Genomic DNA, 13,540 nt, shown 5'->3' with positions numbered 1-13,540 from the left:
AGGCCGAGTTTTAGATCTTCTAGGAATCACCATACTGTTTTCCACAGAGGCTGTACTAGTTTACACTACCACCAACAGTGTAGAAGTGTCCCCTTTTCGCTGCATTCTCTCCAACATCAGTTGTTTTTTGAGTTACTGGTGATGGCCATCCTGACTGGAGTTAGTTGGTATCTCAGTGTGGTTTTGATTTGCATTTCTTGATGACTAGTGAGGCTGAGCTTTTTTTCATGTATCTGTTGGCTGCTCTTGGAGCCATAATAGAATGTCTGCTGGAGATCCAAGTATGATTTATTTGGGGGAGAAATGTGAATACAACAGTGTAATATTTACAAAACATCAGTTTTCTTACAAATATAGCACCCAAAGCCTTGCCCAGAACTGTAACTTCTATTCAAATATTCTCAAGTCTCTTGGATTGTTACTAAAAGTTGTCTATTTTAATATGATAATATTTGCTCTTTTCTTACTCTTTTGTGTGAAAAGTATCCACTCTTGGAATATATCACTTCATTAGTTCATTAACATTATAAGAAATTGAAGTCAGTGGATACTGAAAGAGTCAAGCAGGTGTTCAGGCTCCTAGGTCTGTGTTGATGCCACTAGTACAGCAATAATTTCCTGGGTTGGAAATCAACAAGTGTCTATTGAGACTCACTATTTGGTGACAGTATTTTCTGCTGGTACTTACATAATCCCAGTATTGCTTTAAATAATTTTCCTTACTTTTTTTGAATATTTGAGATTTTTAAATCAGCATATTAACCTATCCTTTTTCTTTTGCCTTCTAAATCCCTGTTTAGTTTTTGTTACTGTTGTTATTTATTTATTTATCGTCATTTTTCTTTTCATTGTTGTTCTTTCTTTCCTGTTTTCCAAGGAGATTTGTAGTGACTGCTGTGTACCATTGCTGCAGGCATTTCTTCACTGGTGCCAGTGTAGATCACAGCCCCAGAGAATCTAGTGGTCAATACCATAAACAGCATGTGCGGTGAAGCTTTACACAGCTTGGGAATAGTGTGAATCACGAGAACAGAGAACCCAGTCATTCTAGGAGGAGCCACAGAGGAAAAGTGGGTTCTGTAAAATAAATTGGGGATAGTGACACACAAAAAGTAGATGTTCCAGTACTAATATTGCATTATAGCCATGCCCAAAAGAACACTGCTAGCTTGTGGATTCTAATTACTGACAATGTCAACTACTCCCCTCTTCTGAAAACATTCTCTTCCTTTGTCTTCCATAAGACTCTCCTGGTGTTTCAACTCCCTGGAAACTGTTCTTTGGCCACCACTTCACAGCTCTGTCAGTTCTCTTCTTTTTTCTCTCTACTCTCACTAAGCAGCCTTGTCTATACCTGTTGTTCAATTTTTATGTCGCCTGAGTCTACATCTTTAGGCCAAACCTCTGAACTCCAGACCTTTGTCCCAACTTCTCCTTTGACTTTTACGTGTGAATTTTTCAAAAGCTCCTCAAATTCAGCATGTTGAATACCATGAAATCTAGGAGTCATTCTTGACACTGCTTTCTTACCCTCCGCTCAAATCCGCTGCCGAGTCATGTCTATTTTGCCTTTTAAATGTCCCCAGAATCTGTCCTCTCCTTTTCTTCTTTACGGCCATTACCTGATTTCAAGCTACTAGCATTTTTCTGACTAGCTACATGGAATCTTTACTAGCCTCATCTAATTAATTCTGGCCTCCATGTCAGTCTCCTACAAAAAATTTTCATGGCTTTTTGTTGCTGTCAAGAAAAAGACAAAACAACCAAAGTTCTTAAGGTCGACTACAAGTCCCTGCATTATAGGCCACATCTACATTTCTAGTCCAAAGTAAAACACGTTCCTTGGTTTGTACTGGATTTTGTTTTCTCCATCACAACAAGTTCTGTCTAATACAGGACCTTTGGAAATATCATTTCCCATGCTAAAACATTGCCAACCTCCTTTACCTAAATCACTTCCCCTGAATTACTAGCTCTTGTAGCAACCTGTATTTCTTTTCAATAGCACTTGAAGCAGTAAAATTTTAACATTTGTTTGTGTAATTACTTCTCTGCTAAACTAGTAGACTGTAAGTTCCATGGGGTGTGGAACCCTGTATATATTTGCTCACAGTTTTATGAATGTAGCACCGTGTCTGATTCTTGAGAGTTGCTCAGCATATGTTTGTTAAATGGATGAATGGAAAGGTGGAAGGTTGGATTTCTACACGGGCATTAAAAGAGATTTAAAGGTAGATTTAAAGGTAGTATTAATGAGATGACTATGGCACGATACATTAGAATGGGCCCAGACAAAAACAGAAATTGAGAAGACCACTTTGTTTTCTGATGGTTCATAATAAACTTTGAGAGACTAGAACTCAAGTACTGAAGGAGTTGGCAGACCTGTTCAAGTCTTCTCCTCTATGATGCTGTATTGTTCGGTATCAAATATGAGCCACTTAGCATAGAAATATGGTTTTTGAGGTAGTGATTATGAAGTCTTTTCTGTTCTGAAGCGTCTCCAAACAGATTTGATGAATAGTCAGTTTCCAATCATGAGTGCTAAGGAGAGGAACATAGGTGTTGAATAGTTAATGTTGGCACAAGGTTCAGAAAATTGACTGCTTCCATATTCAGGGAAACTTGATGAAAAATATAAACCAATAGTTTAATGTTAGGGAAGGTGAATAGTATAATTCATTAGCAACCCCTATTCAGAACAGCACAGTTTCCTTCACATAAACTTCCCAGTCCTCCCCAAACCAGAAAGCCAAGGAGGATTCCACCACTGTCATCACCCTCTTGTGTCACAGGCAATTAATTATAGTCCATTATTAGTAGCATACTCTTTTTGTTTACTCATAAGTGAAAGTATGTGAAAGCGCTAAGTCAGCTGTTCCCTTGCCAGAATATTTTTCCCTCATAATTTGCTCATACAGATTTGTAATTCCCAAAGAAGAACCTTCGCCAGGAAAGTCACTTCCATTTGAGCTACTTGGCGTTGAGAGTCTTCTCATCATCAGCCACAGTGTGATTATAGTTTAAAAATGTAAATGGAATTCTGGGATGAATCAACTGAAGGATAAAATTCATATGAAAAAGTGATGCTGTGTAAACCCTAATTAGGAGCATCTATAATACAGGTTTCTGTTCAGCCTTTTTTAAACTGTGAGTTTATTGCCACCAAAGGAGGTAGGTACGTGCACAATTCAAAAAATATTTATAGAGTTTCTGGTATATGCCAGGTATTAACTCAACGCTCAGGATGCTAGACAGACATTATTACGTGAAGATTACACATCTTAGGTTATGATAAATGTTCAAAAAGTCATTGGGGGATGTAGTTAGCTTAATAGCAAGGACAAGAGTGGAACATTTGGCAGAATCATTTGGGAATGTTTTAACATAAAGCCTTCAGTTTTGACTATTTCTTTCATAGTCTAAGAAATATAGTCAACATTAAAAAAATGTATATAGTAAGGAAAAACAACAGGGAAAGGAACATGAGAATAGACTACATACAAAAGTGGTAGTTTAAAGAATTTTATCTGTTGTTTTAAACTCTGGCTTTAAAGAACTACTTTTTTTTTTTTTTTTTTTTTAAGAGTTGGAGTCTCACTTTGTCGCCCAGACTGGAGTGCAGTGGCATGATCATGGCTCACCACAGCCTTAACTTCCTGGGCTTAGATGATCTTTCTGCCTCAGCCTCCTGATTAGCTGAGACTATAGGCATGTGCCACCATGCCCAGATAATGTTTGGTTTTTGTTTGTTTTATTATTATTATTATTATTATTATTTGTAGAGATGAGATCTCACTATGTTTCCTAGGCTGGTCTCAAACTCCTGGGTTCAGGCTGTCCTCCTGCCTCGGCCTCCCAAACTGCTGGGATTACAGGCATGAACCACCATGCCTGGCTAAGAGCCTTTTTTTAACTAGGAGGTTTTTTTCCTCCATAAAGTATTTTAGGCTATAGTATAATTTTCCTTTGCCGTAGCTTTCTTTTATACAAGGATGAAGTGGAGAGTGCAAACACCACTGAGTCATTACATGCTTAGTATGCCTGTGTTAAAATCACTTTGGGAGATAGCAATTTGATTCCGTTATCTATTTGGATCAATTACAAGAAAACTTTGAAAAAGTAAGTTTCCAGTTGTGTTCTTCCTCTCATAATCAAAATTCTTTCCAAAGAGGCCTCATCACATTTTGTGCTTTTCCTTTGTTTGGACAGGAAGAACTATAGACATCCCTGAGATTTCCTTTTGTTCTTTGCAGAACTCACATTTTAAAACCCAAAGTGAGTAATAGGTGAAATTGTAGGACTTTATGGTTTCTTAACAGCTTGTCTGAATTGGATTTAAAATGTGCATGATCTGGGGTTGGTATAGAGGATACTACCAATTTCCCAAGCAGCTACTCCAAGGCACAAAGTCATAGTTGCCACCACAAGATGGTTCCACTGGTTCTGGGCTATTATTATTGCTGTTGTTTATATTTAAGGTATATGACATGCTGTTTTGATATCCACATTCATAGTGAAATTATTACTACACTTCAGCAAATTAATCTATCCATCATTTTCTATAGTTACCTTTTTTTCCTAGTTCTGGTTATTTAACAAGGGATGACGGAGAAAAGTTAGAAAAAACCATTATAAAGTACATTACAATCACAGTATATTTCTGTGGCTTATGGCCTATTTACAGAGAACAACCAGTTTACAGATAGCCATGCATATAAGCAAGAGGGCCATAGCCAGGTAAAACTGGGTCATGTTGTCCATTTGTACGTCTATTTGTGTCATCACATTGAATAGTCTTTTAAAAAGGTAGCTTGGGAGGATTCTGCACAATAAAAGGATATTTATTATCCAATCAGGATCAAATCATAGCAGCACTAGAATCTGAATGATGCTTTTGGTTTCCCCAAACAAAAATTACTGGTTTTATGTGAACAGTTTTTATGTATTATATACAGAGGTTTTGTTTTTTCCATAATTTAAATAAGCAGTTGATTTTATTAACTTCCTTTCCCATAGAAAGTACCACTTCTCTGTCTCATGAATTACTAAATTAAAAATAAAAAAAGCTTTTTTCTTTTTTTAATTTATTTTTAAAATTTATTTCAATACCCTTGGGGGTTACAAGTCATTTTTGGTTTCATGGATGCATTGTATAGTGACAAAGAAGTCTAAGTGTACCCAACACCCCCACCTGTGCACATTGTACCCAATAGGTGATTTTACATTCCTTCACCCCTTTCTCTCCTCCATCTTCTGAGGCTCTAATGTCCTTTATACCAAGGAATACTTTCTTCTTAAGTAGTTTAAGCAAGGTGTTACTGAACGCTGATGTCTATGTGAGAACTCTTGGTTTAAAATAGGTAGTAATAAATATCATAGGAGTACTTCAGTAATAACGGCTTTTCTTTGTTTCTTGCACACTATCCTCTTTTGTCAGAAAAAAATGTGCTTTTCTTGGATAATTCCAATAGCAGCAGTAAAGAGGCATCAGCAGTATGATATCCCTCTTGATTCAGATTTGGGTGATGTACCAAAACACACAGTATTGGGCAACATGGCTATGTAGATTCATATTGTTTTTCCTTTTTTGTATATCTGGACCTTATGTTAGCAGTTTGAATCTGCAGTATTTTACAGATAGTCTCCTGGCACCCAGTTCACATTCAGTGTTCTTCCCACAGAGAGAAAAAGAGGATTGATGATAATGATATATGGAAAATTGTGAAAGGTTGTACTGGTACTTTGGGTTGAATTATAGAAGCATCCTTTCTTGGACAGTGTGTTTGAATGGAAAAACTATTATAATGGGCAATAAGGTGCTGTTTCTGTGTCTTCAGAATGTGTTATAGAAATACATTGATCTGAGTTATGTATATGTTTTCCAATAACTTCACAGAGACAAAATAGTAACAAAATTAAATTGCTGTGGTTCTAGTCTAGCTTTTTGCAGTTTATCAGTAAGCTTTCATGAAATGTTCTCAGATGCTATTGAAAATTTAGGGTATTCGGACTAAAACTTCTTGTTAAATTTTATGCGTCTTTGATTCCTTTATTTCTTCCATTAATCAAGTAAACAGCAAAAATTGTGTCTAAGAACTGACAGTGTTTTCTTTTCAAATATTAAAGAGGTTTGAAAAATAACCTGTTCGTAGCTGTCCTCCCAAAGTGGAAAGAGAAGTGCTTTGGTGAACGGAGTACAAATTCCATTCTATCCATTTCTAGATTATTATATTTTAATTGCAAACAAATTACCTCCTCTAGTTTCAGCTTTTCATCCTTAACATGGTGTCTGTAATACCTACATGATAGTGTTTTCATGGGAAATAACTATGATGGAAACTTCTAGAAGGAATTAAAAGACTCAGTAAATGTTCTCTTTTTTACAAAGTATCATATGCTAAGTACTGATCATATATTTAAATCATTTGATTTTTTTATAATGTTACATGACGGAGGTTATGTTAAATAGTGTTGTTGTTGTCCATCATGCAAAAAAAAGAAAAACACAACTGGTCACTTCATTATATCAGTGCCGAAATGATTTTGTTACTTTGAGAATGTATCATTTAAGTTTTCCTGAAGTGGTTACCTCAGGAAGCTATGCTTTATTTAAAAAGTTTGCTGGATCACAGGGTTTGTCGTAGTTAACTATATGAGCACATGTTATTATAGTCTTTGACTGATGCTTGTAGCATATAATTTAAAGTAATCATCTATGTTTGGTGACCTGTATTGATCAAATAATATTTTGTAATCACCTAAATAATCTTTCTTTTCATGTGCTATAATAGTTTAGCAAAGGCCATTCATTGTCTAACTCATTCTTCAATACATAACAGATCTTGTAAAAAAGGTTATTTATTTTCTTATGAAGAGCTGTAAGTTTTATTTAAAACAAGATTTAATCTCATAGTTAGAAACACAGAGGCATGAAGATTTAAAGGACTAGCTGGAATCACAATTTAACTAGATTAAAACATGATGTCAAGAGAGTGGCAAGAAAGATACCTAATTATTTCTGATGGTCTTGAAGGCATAAACTTGAAGTCTTTTTATTCTAACTCTGACACTAACTACCTGAGTGGCTTTAGGTGAATGAATAAGCTTTCTGTGAATCAGTTTTCATTTTTGTGAAAAAGATGCAATGCTTGTTAGACCTGCTGACAGCGAGGTTGTGAGAGTGAAGTGAAGTAACATTTCTTAAAAGTGCATACTCATATTCAGCCAGCCTGAGGAGAGTAGAACTCGCCCCTGAGTCATCCCTAAGATTTGGCACTTTTATTGAACCATGTAAATGACCCTTAGGGAACTTATCTTCTTTACATAGATCTAGAAACCCAACCATGGTACCAAAATACTCCAGAACAAAATCATCAATGCTTTTTACAGTTGTGGAGAAAAGAATAAATTACCTTTTGCTATCTTCTGTTGAACTGTGGTCTTCAGAGCTTTCAGCTAAAGGCTAATTATTGATTTAGTATAGAGGATATTTTAAAATGTGCTCATTTTTAGAAAAGAAAGTCCTACCTGCTTTTCTTCTAACAGAATTATTCTTTATCTTGAAAAACGGGTAAAATTCTAAATCAGAGTGTGATGATGCATGGTAGACCATTGATGGTATTTCTAATATACTCATAGACATTGTTTTCCCAAGATAATTGTGTAGGATATGAGTGTCCTAAGGAGGATCTTCCGCCATCCCTCCTTCCCTCCTTCCCTCCCATCCTTCCCACGCCCACCTTTTCTCCCTCCCTCTTTCCTTCCCTTTCCTTCCTTCCTTCCTTCCTTCCTTCCTTCCTTCCTTCCTTCCTTCCTTCCTTCCTTCCTTCCTTCTTCTGGCTTTAACAGCTCAGGAAAGAAACAGTTGAAATCTGAACACATCGTTATTATTAGAGAAATTATAAGCCAAGAAATACAAGTTGATAGAAGAAAGACATCCCCCAAGTTATTCTCATTTTAAATAGGGCAGCTGATGGTAAGAACAAGAATGACAGTATAGATCTGATGAATTCTAAGTATAAATAACAGTTTCCTTTAGTCTGTGTATTATATGTAACCATCATTGTGCTTGGTTTATTTTTATTTTATTTTTATTGTTTGAGTCAGGGTCTCTCTCTGTGTCTTAAGCTGAAGTGCAGTGGCATGAACATGGCTCACTGTAGCCTTGTTTTCCTGGGTTCAGGCAATCCTTCCACCTCAGCCTCCCAAACAGCTGGAACTACATGTATGTGCCACCACACCCAGGTAATTTTTTCATTTTTTTTGTAGAGACTTGAGGTCTTGCTGTGTTGCCCAGGCTGGTCTTGAACCCCTGGGCTCAAGTGACCCTCTCACTTTGGCCTCCCAAAGTGCTGAAATTACAGGAATGAGCCACTGCACCCAGCCGGGTTTTTGTTTGTCAGTTTGTTTGTTTTTGTATCAAGAGAACCAAGTTGCTAAGTTTGATGTGTCTATTTATGCCTATAACTTGCCTATTCCAAAAACAGCACAAATTAAAAAGAATTTCCGTTTTATTTGCATTTCATCACAACCCTTTGATCCTTTCTTATTATAAATATGTGCTTTGCTGCTTTACATTTACTTTTGTTTTTATATTTGCTTTTAAGACATTATTTGTCACATTCCTTGGCATGATATGTAATGCATTAGTATAGTGTGCAGACTGCCTGTGTTCAGATCCCAGCTCCTGTACTTGTTAGTCCAAGATAAATAAGCTAGACGCTAGTTTAAGTGGTAAGGATAGATTTTATTCAATAGTAACTACTGCAATAGGGAAGAGGGTCTAGAGTGAACTGAATTTTGTCAAAACAAAAGAGAAGAGACCCTTTAAAAGCTGGGGTCTGCTGAGGGAAAACACTATGAGGTGTGAAGAGGAGTTGGTCCATGTGACAGCCATCTGGGTATGTTAGTTGGAAGAAAGAGCAAACTTCTTGTATCTTTATGACAGGAGAAAATGGTATAGGTTAGAACAAGGCACCCACTGTCTGAGTGATGTGCAGTTAGCTCCTTGAATGTGAGGTGACAGTTTTGGATGATAGAAGATTTATACTTTAGAGGGGCAGAGAAATAATTTATAGTTGCAATCTTTCTGAATTTACTGCTCTAAGAGAGATTTGGGGGCCTATGCCTATTAACAGGTTTTGAGTTTTGATTGGAACAAATAATAAATTCTCCTGGCAACGTCGAACTTTCCAGGTAGGCACTTGATTGGGTCATTCAAGGGACAGGGCCTTGAACTGTTAGAAACAAGGCTAGCATTTGTTCGGGTCTCTTAATGTGTGTGGAGGGGAGTGGGGAGAAGGTGGAAAAAATCTACACATTTCCTTACGGCAAAATAAAGTTAAATCTAAATAATTACATAGACTTTAAAGAAAGAAAACAATTTGCTCAAATGAGGGGGAAAAAGGCATATACAAAAGTAGTAACTAAGATTGAATCACATTTTTATAGTTTTTCAAATTTTAAGATGCTTGTTTGAGGTGTATAAACCCTTTTGCTTCCTAGCACAAAAGCTAAAAATTAAGTATAAAATTTACAGTCTTTAGGTGCTGACCCTTAGTTTTAGAGAAACTTAAATGATCTCTACCCCTATTTGTTGAGTCTGTTGATTCCAGCACTGTGCAGTAATAATCCAGGAGGTGTAAGTTATTAAGTGAGCACAACTGGTATTTCTGTTGAATATATTATCAACCGTAGCACATACTTTACTGTATATGGATTTCCATTAAAGAACCGGAGTATATAGATAGATCAACAGAAGCTCATTCTACTTAAATTGAAGATTTTGGCACTAAGAATTCCTGATGTTAATATATTTGATAGTGGAAAAATGACCATTTAGATAAGAGACTGGTAACTGGAAAAGAAAGAATAATTTGAGTTACTGTTGATTTCTTCAATGCACTACATCAAAATTTTCAAGTAAGGGAGAACAGTCAAATACAATATTATATTTTAAGACCAACTTTTACTCATTGTACTTCTCTTTAATTAATATTCAAGACATTTGTAAAGTGATCCAAGAAATTAAGTATTTAATTTTGCAAATGGCAAAGATGGCTAAAATTCCTACCATTTAAAAAATGCATCAATTTGTTCTGTTATCTTTATATGATCATCTAAAACTTTGCCTTTTAACTGTGACATTACTAGAAATAGTACTCATGAAAATTGGTTTTATAAATAGGATCTAAAGTTGTTTAAGAAAGAGGCTTAGCTGAACTTTAGGGTACCTAAGTTCTAGGATTAGCCCTTCCACTAATCTGCCACCCAGCCTTCAGCAGGTAACCTCACCTCACTGTAGCAGGACTTCTTTCTGAGTCATAGGACCATGCTCTTAATAGTTTTCTTTTCTTCCTTACTAGCAGCAGTTTAATTTGGATATTTTTATCTTCTTTCTTTAACAGTCTGATACATACTTCTGCATGTCAATGCGTTTGCCAGTGGATGAGGAAGCCTTCGTGAGTAAGTATTAATTGGATTGTGGGGGGGAGGCTGGCAGTTGAAGGGAAGGCAGCTATTTGAAATCAGTGAAAGGTTCTCTTTGATGGTTATGAGCGTATTAATCTTTTACTGTCAGTTTCTGAAATGCATTTATCATGCCTAATGCAGAAACAAACTAGAGAGAGCCACTGAGAGACAAGCTTACAAACTGTATCTGGAGAGATTCATGAGTAATGGTAGTTAAGGAGTTGCATGCAGATGTCGATGACCGCCAATACCGTGTGGTCCCATTTGTATAGTATTGGCTTTCTGTCTGTGGCAGGATGCTTAATTCCGCTCCACTCCACAGACTGTTTATTTACCTGCTGGTTCATGCTATAAATCGACTGCACTTAGAATCAACATTGGGGAATGTAAGATTTTACCTGTCAGACAGGTAGATGGATAGGAAGGGTGGGAAGGAGGGGAGAAAGAGAGGGAAGAGAAAACAGAAAGGAGAGACTGAAAAGAGGGAGGGAAGAAAGAATGTTCATCCTGTTGTTTATATTATAGAATAAGAGAATGCTTAAATTACAGGTCCTTTCCCAACAGAGCCCTTAAATCAGATAAGAAAAGTGACAAAGCACCATCTGTTTTCATCTAGGTTGTTTTAATTTAAACATCCCTTATGACAGACTTTTAACTGTTTAGGGAAGAGGTGTGATTGGCAAATTATTCATAGATTTTTTTTTTCCCACTTCACTTTTCTGGTTTGAGATGTTGATTTTGGAGAGAAAGTGATGGTAATGAGAGTTGTACTTTGGTCCCTTGAAAGGAATCTTCAAGTGGGCTGTCTGAAACGGCTATTATGTGAATTGTAAAATGTGTACAGTAGCCTTGGGGCAGTCTGAAGATGAATTTTCATGAGGTGTTTCCCACAGGAATATACATTATAGACCTGCAAAGCCAGAGCAATGTGCATTTTTTTCACACACATTGGTGACAATCACCACAGAAAATACAATCTGTAACAACACTCTTAACAAAATTGGCTCCATATTTAATTCCTAAGAATGAAAATCAGATCATGAGAAGTGGAGCATTGCTTGATTGTTGTTTTGCATAATATTTGAACATTATCAAGGAAAAAAATAGGAAAACTAAGAAGGATAGCACTCTCAGATACTGAACTGAATAACTTTAAAGACAAAAATAATTTGATTTCCAGATTGTAGTACCTTGAGTAATGCCAAATATGATTTAGAATATACATTCATAATTAAAATATCAACAGTAAAGTATTCCATAATTTTATATCCACTTATTTGACCACCTTTGGGAAAACAGTATTTACTCATGAAAGGAATTTTACATGAATCCTTTCATTACTCATTTATGTTTTATTTGTCCAAGTTCAAGTATAGTCTTAAGTTCTCTTGTTTCACACTTACTTTGAAGAGAAGTCCACCCTACACACCTGTGTAAATAGGGTAGTCGTGTGTCACAGCAATATTACAAGTCTCACATTCATAGGCTACTGGTTTGTTTCTGGAGCTTGACATTATATGATTTTAGAGCAGATGACTCTAAGGACTATAAATATATACCCTGGAATGTGTTATTACTCTCCTAATATAAATGTCTTTACTTTCACATCATTGAAAATTGAAAATTACAAGTGAATATAGTCAGTCAAAATATTCACAGGGAACATATAAAGGGCTGCATTAGAACCAGGGTGCTAAACTTTTCTGCATTTTCTGAGACAACTCTCTTCTAAGATTAAACTATTTCAAGTTCTAAAGTACTGAAATTTCTTCTAAGATGAGTAAGTATTTTTAGTAGCGCTTTCTTTCTATATTGCTTGGAGGACTACATGATTACTAAATATTTTGTTACTTGTTCAACATGGGTTGTTTCATCTTCATTGTGAGTCCTTTGATGTACTATGCCCAAGTGATTTGTGTGGTTAACGTTGTTTATATAATCCACCAGAGGCAGAAGTTTGGGTCTAGGCAAATTAGAACTGGAATATGGAAAACCAAAGAGAATTAGTAAACAATTATTTACAAAGGGGGATAAGTAAAAGAAATTTGGCATGTACTTTCATTAAAACAACCGGTAGACTATCTTATTTTATAGCTAGAGAAACAGAGGCAAAAACATCTGTATCTGTATTTAATCAGGTGCTAGAACAATCGTTTATATGAAATTCTTGTTTCTATAATTATTAGACCACTACCATTAGTACTACCTGCCATTGTTTACTGGTGGCCTGCCAGACACTCTAAAACATGGAAAGCTAAGCATATTTAAACCATTTTTGGGAAGAGGAAACCGAGGGTCTAAGAGGTTAAGTGAACTGCCTAAGCTTTTTGTATTGACCTAATTTTATGCCATTTAAATTATAGCGGATTTAGTTGGGAGGATAGTGATAGAAAGGAAGAAATTATCAAATGGATAGATGAAATATAGCAATAGCACATCTCTGTCTTCCTCACATCAAATACAATTATTACTTCATTCCCTTATCTTCATGCTCTACTGGGAACACTGACCAATTTCACCAAAAAAGAAAAATTAACCTCAAACCATCTTACAACATAAATAACAATACACATGAAAATGTAAAGATTTACAGGAGGAAGGCCAGGAATAGTGGCTTATGCCTGTAATCCCAGCACTTTAGGAAGCCAAAGACAGGAGGATTGCTCGAGCCCAGGAGTTTGAGATCCGCCTGGGCAACATAATGAGACCTTGTCTCTACAAAAAGGGGGGAAAAAAAAGTTAGCCGGGAATGGCAGCACACATAGTGTCAGCTACTTGGGAAGCTGAGGCGGGAGGATCTCCCCGACCCCAGGAGGTCAAAGCTGCAGTGAGCAGGGGGCGTGCCACTGCACTCCAGCCTGGGCAACAGAGACCCACCACAACTAACAACCACAACAATTTGCAGAAGGAAGAAGACTTGGGTACATATCTTATATGGGCGGGGGTGATCATACATAGCTTTTCCAGACTCCCAAAGTGAAAATTTTGCTTTGGGGTAACCAAGACGTTTCTTTCTTTCTTTCTTTCTTTTTTTTTGAGTTGGAGTCTCACTCTGTCGCCCAGACTG

At 36.4% G+C, this 13,540-nt stretch overlaps 1 protein-coding gene across 10 annotated transcripts in view; it reads left to right on the top strand.

Annotated features, from left to right (window-relative positions):
* Nucleotides 1-13,540, top strand: part of PAM (peptidylglycine alpha-amidating monooxygenase) — a 167,500-nt gene that overhangs the window by 29,344 nt on the left and 124,616 nt on the right. For 9 of the 10 annotated variants that reach the window (XM_021713729.1, XM_008060684.2, XM_021713728.1 and 6 more), the window contains exon 3: nt 10,410-10,467. The exons of the other annotated variant lie outside the window; for it this stretch is intronic. In XM_021713729.1, the coding sequence (XP_021569404.1) occupies nt 10,410-10,467 (58 nt within the window). The remainder of the gene's footprint in view (nt 1-10,409; nt 10,468-13,540) is intronic. 10 annotated transcript variants of the gene reach the window in all.

Source organism: Carlito syrichta, unplaced genomic scaffold, assembly GCF_000164805.1.
Source record: "Carlito syrichta isolate Samal-C Ts95f unplaced genomic scaffold, Tarsius_syrichta-2.0.1 Scaffold304700, whole genome shotgun sequence".
Taxonomy (NCBI): domain Eukaryota; kingdom Metazoa; phylum Chordata; class Mammalia; order Primates; family Tarsiidae; genus Carlito; species Carlito syrichta.
This window is presented reverse-complemented; position numbering and strand designations above follow the sequence as displayed.